This window comes from Erythrolamprus reginae, chromosome 1 (genome assembly GCF_031021105.1).
Source record: "Erythrolamprus reginae isolate rEryReg1 chromosome 1, rEryReg1.hap1, whole genome shotgun sequence".
Lineage (NCBI taxonomy): Eukaryota > Metazoa > Chordata > Lepidosauria > Squamata > Dipsadidae > Erythrolamprus > Erythrolamprus reginae.
In genome coordinates, this window is record NC_091950.1 from 250599687 (window position 1) to 250615622 (window position 15936).

At 37.4% G+C, this 15936-nt stretch overlaps 1 protein-coding gene across 1 annotated transcript; it reads right to left on the reverse strand.

The window, feature by feature from the left end:
* Nucleotides 1-1203: 1203 nt before the first annotated feature.
* TDRD15 (tudor domain containing 15) lies at nucleotides 1204-15198 on the reverse strand. Its single transcript, XM_070732810.1, has 3 exons — nucleotides 14820-15198; nucleotides 2283-8536; nucleotides 1204-1671 (listed from the first exon to the last, which is right to left on the reverse strand). The coding sequence occupies exon 2, from the start codon at nucleotides 8529-8531 to the stop codon at nucleotides 2298-2300; it is 6234 nt and encodes a 2077-aa protein (XP_070588911.1). The 5' UTR covers nucleotides 8532-8536; nucleotides 14820-15198; the 3' UTR covers nucleotides 1204-1671; nucleotides 2283-2297.
* Nucleotides 15199-15936: the final 738 nt, after the last annotated feature.

Sequence of the window (15936 nt, forward strand, 5' to 3'; positions counted from 1 at the left end):
CACCTCCAGTGATCGCACTGAAGAGCCTCTCCCTGGGCCATCGTTGCTCAGCAAGGCAGTGCCGTGTCCACCTCATGTGTGTCACCTTTTCCAGGGCCACCCTGATAGCATTACTGGCTGGGCCACGAAAAGAGCCTCACTTCAGCCGACCACTTCCATTGTACAGGGTGCGGGCTTTTCCTCCTTGCTTCACCTGCACTTTCGAGGCTGAGCCAGTGCAGCCCTCCAAGACGTTTCCCTCCTCCTTTGAGACTGTGCTATCCCGGAGCGCCGTTGCCTGCCCTCTCGCTTTCCTGGCTTTGGCTCCGTGACAAAAAAGTGTGGTTGAGCGAGACTGGGGTGTGAGCGGCAAGGCGTTCAGGGCAGGTATCTTCATGCATGGAGGGTAGGCAAGGAGAGGGTGTAACCTGATGCTGAGCGGTCTCTTTCATGCCACCCACTTCACTTGTGGGGCAGATAGGCTGGAACTTCCATGCTTCTTTGTTGGTACAGTTGAATGGAGCCTTAGCCATTCTCAGGGCACCAGCAGACAGAGAAGCACACTGCCGCTTTAAGTACTGCCCACCCGCTACTTTTGTGCCTGCAGAGACTTCTTCTCAGTAGCAATGGGCTTCCCTGTCTACACGAGCCTGGGGAATAGGTGCATGGAAGGCCTCAGCCATTCCCAGGGCTCCAGCAGACAGAGAAGCACACTGCCATTCTTGGTAGTTTCTTACTGCTCCCCTACCATCTGTGCCCATAGCCTTACCTCGAGGCAGCAGTAACTCCTTCAAGCTTCCTGCTCAGGACTGTGTGGTCTCAGAGGCAGAGCGAGCCAGTGAGCAGTAGGCGGGTAGGCAGGCAGGGCAAGGGTGGGGTGAGCAAGCAAGCAGATGATGGGTAAAGAGGCAGCGCATGCAGAGTGCCGAAAACTTGGCTTCTGCGGATGCGCAGAAGAAATTTTTTTAAAAATTCAATTATTTTTTTTTAAAATATTTTTTTAAAAAACATGGCGGTGCCCACGGACTGGCACCAACTGACCTGGTTCATTGACGTCATTGTGACATCACCAGCAGGTCGCTACTTGTGCGCATGAACCAGACTGAAACGGGAGGAACCCACCTGTGTATGCCTCACATACCTCACAACATCTAGAACAAGTGTTCTTGATTTTCACATTTCTGAATTTTTTTCAACTTTCTCAAAGGCCAAAGCACAACTATCTCTTGTGATAAGTCGTATTACATTTAATTTAATAAAAACCTTGATAGTTCCTAATCACGTCTGAAATTAAACAAAGTTCCAAATGATTGTTACATATAAGCACAAAGTTTAACATAATAAAAATCTAGCACCAATTGCAAGATGGTCTTTGTCCAATAAGATAACAGATTAGTTTTGCTGAAAAATCTTATTCCAAAGTATTTCTTTTCCCATGCTGTCATCATCACAATGCTAAATCAATCTTCGGCAGAGACTTTTCAAAGGCATAAAAATATATGCATATGGCAGGGGAGGAGGGAACCAGAATAATAATGGATCCTTTACACTTTTTAACAGTTATTGGCCTCCGGTCTGGATTTCTATAAATGATAAATTTATAAATAGATTATGTTCTGCAAATTGTTCCTGCCTTGCTTTTCAAATGAAGGTTGTTCCGTTGTCCATTTCTAGTTTTCAACTGAATTTAATCTGAAAAAAACCACAGGCAGATTCACTTAATAACCATGTTACTAACTTAACAGCTGCAGTGATTCGCTATAATAGTGGCACAAAAAGCCATCAAATGGTGCAAAACTCACTTAACAAATATCTCAATTACCAACATAAAGTTTGGGCTCAATTGTGGACATAAGTTGAAGACTACCTGTGGGAATCTCTAACAGTTTTTATTAAATCATATTTCTAGGAACTTAAGCCATTATAAAATTGTGTTTACATGCTAAAGGCAATTAAGAAGGATTTTTTGGTTGAAACTTGCCAAGATGCTCAGCAAAACAGAGAACACTACTTTGCTGTCAAACTCAAGAGGACTAAATCATCTGTTCCATGAGCCCTAAATGCTGCCTATAGACAACCACATTGTGGCAGATTATCTTTCTTTGCACACTCATAGATTTGATACAACCCATACTGCCTTATATGTGGCATAAACTAACATCCTTCCAGTATGCCTTATGGCAGTTTATGCAGGGAAATTAGGCACATGATTCTTTTGCTCCTAACCTTAAAGGGAGCCCAAAGTTCCTGTTATAGATTTAAGCTAAGGATAAGAGTTGTTTTAAGTGTCGTTTGAAACTGACCTTGTGAGTACGTGTTCAATTTTCTTGATCTGGATCTGAGCATTCTTGGGAGTCTGAGCATTCTTGGGAGTCCAAAAGCAACTTGTCAGAAGCATTTGATAAGGTTGCAGAATACGTTTGGTTGAGTTGTTCTCTAACACAACATTGATTAAATAATTTCTCATTGCAGTTGTGCAGACATTCATAATTTCTTTTACTTTTATGCAACAAAGTCATCCCGGTGTATTTTTTTTTACCATGTAATTTTTTTGAGCTGTTCACCTCTAAATTTTTTAAATCAACACATTTCAATGGCACATCTGAATTCTGTGGAACTTTCTCGTCTCTATTTATGGCCATCTTTGATTCAGAGATCTCCTGAATGGAGAGTGGATCATAAATAACATGTGAATTTGATAGCTGAAGGTCATCATAACGAGCTGACCCAAAGGATGCAGTCTTAGAATACAAAGCACAACCAGAAGCAACCAATATATCTGCCGCATTGTTTTGCTCAAAAAACACATCTAGTTCTAGTTTCCTTTCACATTGAAGCTTGTGAAGTTTGAACTGGAATGTGAGACCTTGTCTACCAAGAAATTCTTGAATTTTAAGTTTGGCCTCATCATTCCAGTGTTTCCCATCAGCAGGTGTTTCTCCATACAATGAGCAAGAATAAGTTAATTGTAGTAAACTAGCTAGCTTTTCTGGGATAATCTTAGAGACATCAGAGATGGGAAGGGGAGGTGATAAGCTCTCATCATCAATAAAAGTAAGCTTTAATGTACTAGAGTCTTTAAACACTTCAGAAACTTCAACTCTGTTCCAGGTTTCATTAGGTCCATTTTTTATTAAGCAGCTGTCACCAGGAATTATACATTCTTGTGGCATAGTTGGGAGGTTTTCTGGAAGGTCAGAGAGCATTTTGAACAAGGCTATCAGTGTTTCAAATGAATCTTCTAATTGAATACAGAAGTTTGAAGGATCAGTGACTGATGCAACAAATCCAGGATAGTGACTATTCTTCTGAAATCGCGCCCATGAAATTGAATTTGATTTGACTGTGATATCAAGTGATTTGCTGACATTATCTGTCTCTAATAAGTTAGGTCTCTCTAATTTTGTTTGGTTAGATATTTGATTCCAGTATTCCAAAAATAAAGTTCCATCTATAAAAAGGCCTACTTCCCAAATAAGCTCAGATTCCAAGTATTTAAAAAATATAATCTTTATCTCACAACATTTTACCTTCTCCATCATTCCCTCAAAAGATAAATCACTGAGATTCCCAATCCAAATCCATTTACAAAGCAGTGCATTCCTTGGAATACATCTTATTTTTTCACTTAGCACATGTGAATTGTGCAGTGATACAGTTTCATACTTTCCTAAATCCACAAAAAGGACCAACATATATTCCTCCTTCACATATTTTTGAATAACTTCAGACTGATGCCATCCCAAGTGTTTGTTTGATGTTACCAAACATTCTAATCCTTCTCTAATTTCTTCTATAGCAATAACACACTTTTTCTCTACCTCTTGAGCAATTAATACATTTAAATTGAGCATTGCTTGTGCATCGTTAGTTAACTTCACATAGAGGTTTCCATTACTTGAAATATGAACAACTTCACCTATTTCTATCTGTCCAGGCTTTATATTTTGGTAGCCAATCTTAGTGGGTCTGATTTTAATGCTTTCACATAAAGTTTGACTTTCTGATTTTTTACCCGGATCATTACTAGGAGTTTCTGAATCTATTGTTGGGAGCTGTTTCACATTGTGATCAAAGCTTAGCGAAAGTATGTTCTCTAAACATAAAAGGATTTCTCTCTCCATTAATTTATCAGAGATAGATATTCCATGACACATTATGTCAACCTCCCACTGTTGGTCATACTGTTGTAGAAACTTAATCATGACTGGCTGATTATTTAACTCACTGATAAAGTAAGCATCCATATCAGTATTCCAGTTATTTGAAAACAAGCACTTTGCTTTACTAAGAAAACAATGTACACTGAGTCTTGGTAAACTGAGTAAACGCTTTTCAATTTTGTAGATATTTTTTGAATTCACAGTTGCTGTATTACCATAATCAATAAACTCTACCTCAAAAAACTTATTGGCTAGGACTTTTCTAATGAAAGCTCTGTATATGCAACAATCACTTTCACATTTTGCTAAAATAACATCATCTTTCTCAAGTTCAGCCTCTATTTCTGATTCTTCAACCAGAGTTTCTCCATTCAGTTCCTTGGCAAGTTGCACAATTTTATTTTTATCCTCTGAACGATGAACATAGAAACTTGAAAGATTAGCTATGTAAGACATATAAGCCCAGACTTTAGAATTTAGAAGAATGTCAAGTTGAGGAAGATCAATGTACTTTGGCTTAATCTTGTTGCTTTTTTCTTGCCCCGAAGTGTTTGATTTTAGCATATGTAATTCAGTCCATTTATTTTTAATTTTCTTTGACTGTTCATTAAGTTGATCAATGGTGTCAGTATTGGATTTTTGGCAAGTATTCTCATACTGGTATCTCAAAACTTTTTTCAACATGAAATCTGAAAAATGTAAAGTCAATGGAAACTTTGCAGAGCTACTATCATGTTTCTGTTGACCAATGACTATGTTGTTCCTATATTTAACAGGTAACTTATCATTGCCTGCTTTTGTTTGCTGTCCAATTTCTTTACTTTTATTTATTTTTTTGTCTATATCCAACTCTATGTTATAAGGCCTATATTTATTCCCAACAGAGTTTTTAAAACCTTTTTTCATATCCTTTGAGTTTAGATCATCCTTTTTTTGCTTTAGTAAATCTTTAATCTTTCCATTTATTTGTAGTTCTCCATCATACAACTCCATACCGAAGTGCCCATCAGAATCTTTAGATACCACTACTGCCTTCAATTCTTTTTCCAAATATTGTTTTTCAAACCATGCTTTTATTTCAGATGGAATTTCAACATCCTTTAGATCTGATAAATAACACCTAATAGCTTGCATAGGTGTGAACATTAATTCTGAAGCACTGTTTGGAATAGGAACCAGTTCCTCTTTGGCTACCAATTGTTTATTTCCAAAGTCCACAAAATATACTGGGCAGAAATCTGAATATTCCATAGGAGATGCTAAAGCTCTATAGGATACTCCATCCTCAAAATATTTCACTATGCATAAACTATGAGTATTCATTTGGATTGCATGGTTTGTTTTGGGGCTAATTTCTGAAATCTTTTTATGTATCTTGTCCATCTCATTTGCATTTCTTCTTAACTGGCAATAGAATTTTGTAGGGCTATATATACAAGATATATATACTTTCTCTTCATTTCCAAAGTCCATATTAAAAGATGAATAATAAAAGCTACATAGAGAAAATGGAATTATAAGAGATTGCACACATTCAAAAGAATAAATTTGTGCATGGCCATTTTCAAAGAGAAATTGCCTTAAACTATTAAATGGACTCTTCAAATCAACAATGTAATATAAAGAGTTGGGAGTCTTAAAAATCAGGGCACAAATTGAACAAATCAGTTGTTCACTGGAAGATGAAACAAATCTTTTAAAATCACTACATATCTCAGCAGTCCAAATATAGGGGTCAAATATTAAGGATTCACTGACACAATTAAGACAACATCTAAATGCTTGACATTCCAAAATTAGGAAGTCTGGATGAATAGCTTGAAGATCTTTCAACAAAACTCTTTCCCTGTTACCGTAGTCTACAAATATCACATCAGTTTCAATTTGGGATACATGCTTCAGTACAACAGCTCTGTACCATTTTCCATCTGTAGAATATTTCACAACACAGGCAAGCTTCCCATTTTCATAAGGTCTTTTTTGAGTGTTGTAAAAATTCTGAATTTGTTCCATCATACTATTTAGCTCGGGTAACTTATTTTGTATCTGGCATAAAAAATTGCCTGGTGAAATAATATGGCAACATACAACATCAAACACACAACCTGGTTTAAATTTGTACTCTTTATAGCATTCTACTTCATCTGTTTTCTCAAACGTTTCCTCATCTTTATTGGAAAGTATGTTTTCCCATGATGGGAAAATGTTAGCATTCTCTTTTGTCACAATGTGAGTATTAATTTTATCAGTAATTTTAGGTATCAGTACTTTATTCTTCTGAATAGATGCTTTACTTAGTATTTTTATATTTTTATATTTTTTTGAACATTTTCGTTGAAAGCCCCTTACTGTTTCCAGAAATGGATCTTGTTTTATCTCCCAATATTCTGCACATCCAGCCTCAATCATAAGCCTGAGAACATCAGTTTGTTTGGAGTCATTCATACACTGCACATTGACAACGTAATTCTCGTTTTGTTTTGCGATGATATGCAGTATGATTGGTTTGTCAATCACAATTTTTTTAAAGAAATCTATTTCTTTTTTAATCCATATATCTCCAATTGGAAATGCATTAGCAAGTGTACAGGGCATGGCTAATGCTGGTAATTCTTGAAGTTCTGGAAGCAAAATCTTCACATCAAACAGTGGCACTGTGTCAGTGTTCCCATAATCTAAAAAATAAACATCAACTTTATTGTCTACTATTTGTCTAATGACAGCCCTATAAAAATACTTATCCTTGCTATATCGTGCACAACATAGTCTTCCAGGCTCTGGGTTTTCTAGAATTTTACAATCGACTTCATTTCCATCATACACATTTGCAATTTTCTTCATTAAAGCATCAAACCCATCCAAGAAATCATTTGTTTGCACCCAGAAATTTGATGGATTCAAAACATAAACTGCAAAAACAACACAAGCTGAATTTATTTTCATTTCTGCTCTTTTGTAAGGAACTGTTAAAGGGGAACACAGTAAATGAGTATCCTTTTGATTTGAAGAATAACTTGATTGCTGAGTAGTATTGTAAATCTTCTCTGCCAAGTTCACCGTAGAATTTTGTACATTCCCACTTGTACAAAAGACATCCATGTTGCATTTTGGATCCATACTGTTTTCTATAGATAGATTTTCACTTATCTGTGTCAATGCACATTTATGTAACGTAACATAATATATATGCTCTTTACTATTGAACTGGTCTATGTGGGCCAAAATAAACTCTTGTGTTAATAGGGTTTCTTTAAATTCTTCTAGTTGAGCGTTTCTTTTCATTTCATCTTGATCACTAAGGCATGATAGAGCACAAGGAAATGAAAACATAGGTACCGAAATAAATTCTGGTGGAAGCTTCAAAATATACTCAGAAGACACATCTTCATAATTGCCAAAATCCATAAACCAAATCTTCACTTTGTCAGGAAGTAATTGCTGTATTACCCCCCTCTGCCACTGACCATTTTTTTGTCTAGCTGCACAAAGGGTTCCAAAATTGTCACATGATGGAAATTTTACTCTGCTAATAGAGTCATAATAAGAAAACATATCTCGTGTCAATGTATCCAGCTGTATCTGTTGTCCAAGTAATTGGCAATAAAACTTACTGGGGCTAACTGCTGCTGATATTTTTACTTTTTCTACAGCACCAACAGACAAAATTGGTTGAAGATTTTTTAGAACTGGTGGAATATTTGGTCGAACGTCAGCATCACAAAATAGAGTACCTGGTCTTGCACATTTCTGTTGCGGTAAATCCGGCATTTGTTTACAAAGTGACTCGTGTGGAAATGCAGTTAACATTTCAACAATAAGAGAGAAAGTATCTACGTCAACAAGTTTTCCTATTCCGAATTCAACCACATCAGTAGCAATTTTGGGCACATGAAGAAGAAACATTTTGTTCGGCAGAGTGGCTTGTATATGACCTTTAATCTGCAAGCCTATCAAAGATGAAAAGTAATTAAAAGCTTTGGCGGTCCACTTTTCTTCAATCGGAAGGACATTTGCAAAAATCCCATAAACCATCTTTGGAGGAAGCTGAAACAATTCATCAATAGGAGATGCAAGGAAAGGTTCATGAACTGTCAGTATTTTTCCATTGTCCATAAAATGTACATCATAGGTATCATGTCTTTTTTTAATTACTTTTCCTCTGTACCATTCTCCATGCTCTGACTCTTTGACTAAACAGAATTCACCAACTGCAACAGAAGCTTCCGCTTTTGGTACTTGCTGTATTTCTTTTTGCAATATATGATAGTCAAGTTCACATTCTGTGTTGAATTGGCCTTGAAATTTTACAAGGACTTCTTTTTGATGATGGTATACATTAGTTACTTTCACATCAACATCTCGAAATTTTGTAGATGAAGATGAATCCATTCCACCTGAAAAACCAGTATAAAATTTAACATTATTAAATGTTTACTTTTTATTTAAACGTATCTTGTTTATAAACAATTTTTACTATATTGACACAATCATAGAGATTGTTATAATAAATATAGAGATAATAGAGATGTTACAATTACTTCTTTTATCAGCTAGAGTTCTGTTGTACACCATAATATGCAGAACTTCAGACTGAGTTTTTTAAATATTAATAACTTGAATGATTTCATAGAACAGTGATGGTGAACCTATGGCACCGGTGCACAGGTGGCACATGGAGCTATATCTGCTGGCACCCTCTGGAATCAACTCCCCCCTGAGATTAGGATTGCCCCCACCCTCCTTGCCTTTCACAAACTCCTTAAAACCCACCTCTGCCGTCAGGCATGGGGACATTGATTCCCCTGGGCCGTTTCTGTTTTATGTATGGTTTGTCTGAGATGTATGACTGTTTTTTATATTAAGAGGTTTTAAATTATTTTTAACTATTGGATTTGTACTGTTTGGTCGTGTGAGCCGCTCCGAGTCTTCGGAGAGGGGCGACATACAAATCTTTTATTTATATATATATATTACACGGGGCAAAACCCAAACTCAGAGCAATCTACATACATTTGCTGAATTTGGAAATTAAGGGAGACTAGGATAGATCTATTTCGGCCTTATTTTGGCCTCATCAGCTAGCCATACCCACTGGGACTTGAACATGCAACCTTTGCCTTGTAAGGCAGAGAATTATCCTCTAGGCTACAGTATTCAATCCCTTCAGCTCTGCACCAGGGAAGGGTTACATACTTTGTGTCAAATCACCCTGGTGTATTGAAGGAACATCACAGCTCCTTATTTGCCTCTCGGCCCAACGCAGGGCCATTTCCAAGGCAGTTAATTTTATTGATAGCTGACAATTCTATCTGTATGTGTCACATGTTGTTGGGTTTTTTTGCTGAATTTGAAAATTAAGGGAGACTAGGATATATATATCCCTACCTCAGCTCCAATGTGCATGTGTTTGCTGGTCAGCTGAGTTTTGGCTCTCACAGAAGCTCTGGGAGGGCGTTTCTGGCTTCCAGAGAGTCTCTGGGGGATGGGAGAGGGTATTTTTACCCTCCCTGGCTCCAGGGAGGGAGAAACATGAGCCTACTGGGCCCACCAGAAGTTGGGAAACATGCCATTTCTTGCCTTCAGAGGATCTCTAGGGGGTGGGCGGAAGCTGTTTTCACCCTCCCCAGTCAATGAATTATGGGTGTGGGCACTCACACATGTGCGATAGCACACACACATGCACTTTCGGCACCTGAAGAAAAAAAGGTTCGCCATCACTGTCATAGAATATGAACAAGAAGAGAACCAGCAAATTAATCTACATCATAAAAAAAAACCTTACCTAACAATGAAATAAGATTATTTTCCATTAATATCAACTGCCTCAATTCTCTTATTAAAAGGAAAAAAACATTTCATAAAATCCAGCAACAAAATGCAGATATGTCTCCAAGAGACGCACCTAAGAAAACAAGACCAATTAATTTTGAACCATCCCAGGCTTGGAGAAATCTTCTCATCCCTTGCTCAAGCTAAGAAGAGAGAAGGAGTACTATACATTAAACCCAAATTCACCCCCAAATTAATCTATACAGATGACAATGGACAGATATTAATAGTACAAATCACATCAGGACCAAAGAAAATAACATAATCGCAATTTATGCTCCCACAATAAATCAATCTATTTTCTACGCAAAACTACATCAAAAAATTACAGAACTAAACTTGACAAATATAATAATTGGCAACTTCAATGCAATATTAGATAGGAAAAAGGATCATAAAAGGACTAAACAAATGAAAAAGAGAAAACAACTACCGACAACCATCGAACAACTCGCAACTGAATTAGCTCTAAAAGACATATGGTGTTACTTCAATCCAAACAATAGACAATATACTTTCTTCTCCTATTCCCATAAGTCATGGTCCCACATTGATATGGCCTGGGCTGACTTAGAATTTATCAATGAAGTAACAGACATGCAAATACTTCCTGCAGACCATAACCCCATATTGTTGAAATGGAGAGATTCAACCAATAATTATGCAAGGCGATGGACTATGAACCAAACAATACTTAAAGAAAATTTTCAAAAAAATTTAAAACAAGAGATGTGTGAATTTCTCCAAATTAACAATGATGGTAATACTTCTATACAAAACTTATGGGACACAATGAAAGCATATGTGAGAGGAATTTATATTGCATACCAAAGTAAAAAGAAAAAACAGAAACAAAACAGCCTATGTACTCTTGAAAAAAACCTTACAAACCAAACCAAACAACACAGAAATTTTAGAACTGAATATTACAAAGCATTACATAAACCAGTGTGCCTTCCGTCCCCTGTCCAGTTGTCTCTCCTTATCTCATTTATCTTTTCTTCCTTTCAAATATGTTCACCTATACTTTTATATCTTTTCTTCTATTCTTTTCTTTACTTATATTATTACACATCTTTCTCTTCAATGTGTATTATGTATTGGACAAAATAAATAAATAAATAAGAATAAATAAACTTTCACACAAACTAAGGATTGCCAAACAAAAGCATTTCGAATTTGCAAACAAACCTGGGCAATGGTTAGCCTCAAAACTCGCTCATCAAAAAGCAGACAAAACCATAGAGGCACAGGTGTCTTAAAAACAACTATTAGTGATAAAAAACAAATAATTAAATCCTTCTTTCAGAAATTGTATAAAAAAGATGACGTAAATGAACAATCAATAAAGAAACTATTGGAGAGTTTAGAAAATACAAAAAAAATAAATAAGGAAGATCAGGATACGCTAAATGACAAAATAACATCAATAGAATTAATTAATGCAATTATGAAACAAAAAAAACCAATAAAACCCCGGGCACAGATGGTATACCCACTGAATTCTACAAACAATTTCAAGAAATATTGGAGCCTATAATGTTACCTCTCTTTAATGAAATTTTTGAAGGTTCAAAACTTCCTTCTTCTTGGAATGAGGCCTATATAACATTAAAACCTAAAGACACTCAAAATAGAGCCTACATCCAAACTTATCACCCAATATCCCTTCTTAATTCAGACTACAAAATCTTTGAATCAATCATAGCTGAAAGATTTAAAAAAAACCTTACTGTTAGAATACATACAGACCAAAATGGCTTTCTTCCAGCAAGAAATACAGTGATCCCTCGATTTTCGCAGTCTCGATTTTCGCGAAACACTATACCACGGTTTTTCAAAAAATAATAATTTAAAAATACTCCACGGTTTTTTTTCTATTCCACGGTTTTTCCCACCCGATGACGTCATACGTCATCACCAAGAATCACTTCTCTGTCTCTTTCTTTCCTGTCATTCTCTCTCTTTCTCTATCTCTCCCCCTCTTGCTCTCTCTCTTTTTCTCACTTTCCCTCTCTTGATTTCTTTCTCTCACTCTTTCGGGCGAGCGGCGGGCGGGCGAGTGGCGAGTGAACGGGCGAGCGGCGGGCGGGCGAGTGAACGGGCGAGCGGTGAACGGGCGAGCGGCGGGCAGGCGGCGAACGGGCGAGCGGCAAACGGGCGAGTGAACAGGCGAGTGGCGAGGGCGCGCATGCGCAGATGGTGTTTTTACTTCCGCACCACTATACCGCGGAAAATAGATTATCGCGGGAGATCTTGGAACGTAACCCCCGCGATAATCGAGGGATCACTGTATAGCAACAAATGCAAGGATTATTTTGGACTCTCTAGAATATTATAATAAAAACATAGACAAACCAGTAGCATTCCTATTTGTAGACTTACAGAAAGCATTTGATAGTTTATACTGGCAATTCTTCACAACCCAAATGGCATCAATGCAACTTGGTATTAAATTTACAGAACTCATTAAAACTATTTATTCAATACAAACAGCCAAGATACTGATAAACAATGATATGACAGAAACGATAAACATTAAAAAAGGAGTGAAGCGGGGCTTCCCCTCAGCCCCCCTGATTTTTATTTTCCCACTAGAAGTTCTACTTAATAAAATAAGGCAAAACAAGGAAATCCAAGGACTAAAAATTAAAAGTGAACACTATAAACTTTAAGCATTTGCTGATGACATGGTGTTCATTGTAAAAGACCCCTTAGAATCTGCACCTATTCTGATTAATGAAATAAATAAATTTGGAGAGATTGCCGGACTAAAAATCAACAGGGAAAAAACTAAGATGATAACAAAAAATATGACACAACAGCAGATATCGAAACTAGAGGAATCTATTAAAATCAAAACCACCAAAAAAGTTAAATACCTTTAACTTTACCTTAGGACTATGGATTACCACTAACTGTAGCATTATTAAGAAAGACAACTATGACAAATTAATTAACGAAATGGACAAAGATTTCTCCAGATGGTCAAAGCTCCCACTTTCTATAATGGGGAAAATTGCCCTAATTAAAAGTAATATACTTCCCAGATTTCTATACCTTTTTCAAACTGCACCCATTAAATTAAACAGGACCTTTTTCAATAACCATCACAAAAAAATTCGCAAATTTATATGGACAAAAAAAAGACCAGAATAAAACTCAAAAACCTACAAGACCATAGATCAAGAGGTGGATTCGGGTTACCAAACATGGAATTATATTACCATGTCTCAATTGCAAACTTACTGAAAGAATGGATAACATTAAAAAATTCTAGAATATTAACACTTGAAGGCTACGACCTTCAATCAGGGTGGCACGCCTTTTTGATGGCAGACATAGGTAAAATACCAACATATTTTAGAATATTAACAAGCTGCATCCCTTTACTCATGATTTTAGTCCAATATTACCAATATAGGTTCTCCTTAAATGAATGGAGTTGTGCCACTAAATTAGAAATGGGAACATTTCAGGAGGGAAAAGCAAAAAGCGTATGACAGAGTGCATTCACATAGAAAATACTTTTATAAATCAGGTGCAGCTTGATAATTATTGAATAATGCAGCTACTGTTACTTTTAAGCCATAATTTGTGGAACAAGCCACAATGTAAGGTCTATACAGCACACAGTTAAATATAATAAAATAAGCCAGATTGTTATGTGCCAATTCAGCAACAAACTATCTTCACAATTATAATTGGCTGGACAAATCTTTGTAAATGCAGTCTTCATGCATTAAATATTAGCTCAGTACAGATAGTCCTCGACTTACAACCACAATGAAGTCCACAATTTACATTGTTCAGTGAGAAATTTTTAATTGAGTTTTGCCTCGTTTTACTACTTTTCTTGCCACATTTCTTAAATGAATCTATGCAGTTGTTAAATTAGTAACACAATTGTTCAGTGAATCTAGTTTCCCCATTGACTTTGCTTGTGAGATCACAAAAGGTGATCACATGACTCCAAGATACTGCAGTGTTTTTAATAGGAAAGTGAACACAAGAACAAGGGGACACAATCTGAAGTTAGCAAGGTGAGAAAATATTATTTCACTGAAAGAGTAGTAGATCCTTGCCACAACCTTCCAGCAGACGTGGTTGGTAAATCCACAGTAACTGAATTTAAACATGCCTGGGATAAACATATATCCATTGTAAGATAAAATACAGGAAATAGTATAAGGGAAGACTAGATGGACCATGAGGTCTTTTTCTGCGGTCAGTCTTCTATGTTTCTATGTCATAAAGGTGAGTTACTTGTCAAGCATCCAAATGTAAATCACATGATCCCGAAAATGCTACAACGGTCCTAAGTGTGACAAACCGCCATTAATCACTTTTTTCAGTGGGGTGGAACTTCGGTCACTAAATGAACTGTTGTAAGTGGAGAACTACTCTGTATTGGACTTTCAATGCATTCTCATTCAAAATATCCCCACTACAAAGTGTCTTAAAAGTTTCTCTTTCGACTTACTTATTCATCGAATTTATATGACCCATCCTACCTCACAAAAAGTGACTCAAGGCAGCATATAATAAACCAGTTCACTTACCAAAGGGGGTAAAAAAACAACCCAACCCCCCCAAAACCGTTATTATAAATGGAAAAAAAATAACAAAAATTGTAATTAAGGGCTAGGAAAAGGAGCAAATACCAAAAACAAACCCCCAGGGAGCTACAGGCACCTCAGTAATGAATTCGTTAAATTTCACATTCAGGATTTGCCATCAAGCGAAAAAAATTCTAGCAAAACGCCGGCGACAAGAAAACAAACTTAAAACACGCACTGACGCACCACACAAAATGCCTCATTTCGAAAAGACAGCGAGCGTACAGACCTATTTTGCCTTCCAGATCCCGCTTATGGCAAATATCGATGGACTCCTGGTTAAAGTGGCTCTTAAGCCCGCCAACGAACTCTCTTTCTTTTGGAAACGCAACTGCAACTTGTAGAAATAAAGAAGATACTTTTGCCCAACCCCTTCAACAGCAAGGGGGGTGCGTCGAGGCTGTTCCTTCTAAGGGGAGGGGGATTAAACAAGAGAATTCAGGCGGGGAAAAGGATTATTCGCCCACAGTGACCAAAGTGGCTCGCAAGGGTTTCTGAGCGACGCCAGCCTCCCTTCAGCAGGTTGCTCCCCACAACGTCCCGGGAGGTTAATCCCGCCGAGCAGCCACCTAAGCCTCCGACCGAAAGCTCCTTTGCGCATCCAGCGGCGCAAGCAGCAGGACCGGAGAGGGCCGCTGCCTTCTGATTGGCATTTTTCTGAAGGCGTGGCGCGCGCGGCTTAGGGCGCGGAGCACGAGGCAGAGCGGGAAGGCGGCGCTGCTGAATGGAGCAGGAGGGGGAAGGAAGAGAAGGCGCGGCAGTTGAGGGCGGTGGCGGCTTTATTTATTTTTTTTTAACTTTTAATTTCAATTTGATCGAATGTCACTTTGGGAGGCCGCGGTCACAGCAGCGGGGTGAGCGTAACTGTCATAAAGAAGGACAGTTTCAACTCCCCCCCCCAAAGCACCAGAACTCAAGACAAGAATGTCATGAATGGAAACTAATCAAGGAGAGAAGCAACTGGAATAATTAAGGAGGAACTTCCGAAGGGTGAGGATAATTCATCAGTGGAACGGCTTTGCCTTCAGAAGGTGTCAGTTGTTACATCACTGGAGGTTTTTTTTTAGGAAGACATTGGATAAAACAGAATAGAATAGAATATAATTTTTTATTGGCCAAGTGTGATTGGACACACAAGGGGTTTGTCTGGGCGCATATGCTTTCAGTGTACATTTAAAAAAAGATACATTTGTCAAGAATCATGAGATGCAACACTTAATGATTGTCATAAGGGTCAAATAAGCAATCAGGAAAAAAATCAATATTAATAAAAAATCTTAAGGATACAAGCAACAAGTTACAGTCATACATTTGTTGAAATGGTACAGGGTCTCCTTTTTGAGCAG

Bases quoted from the DNA above. Each gene is read 5' to 3' on its own strand.
- TDRD15 (XM_070732810.1), bottom strand. From the start codon at position 8,531: ATGGATTCATCTTCATCTACAAAATTTCGAGATGTTGATGTGAAAGTA.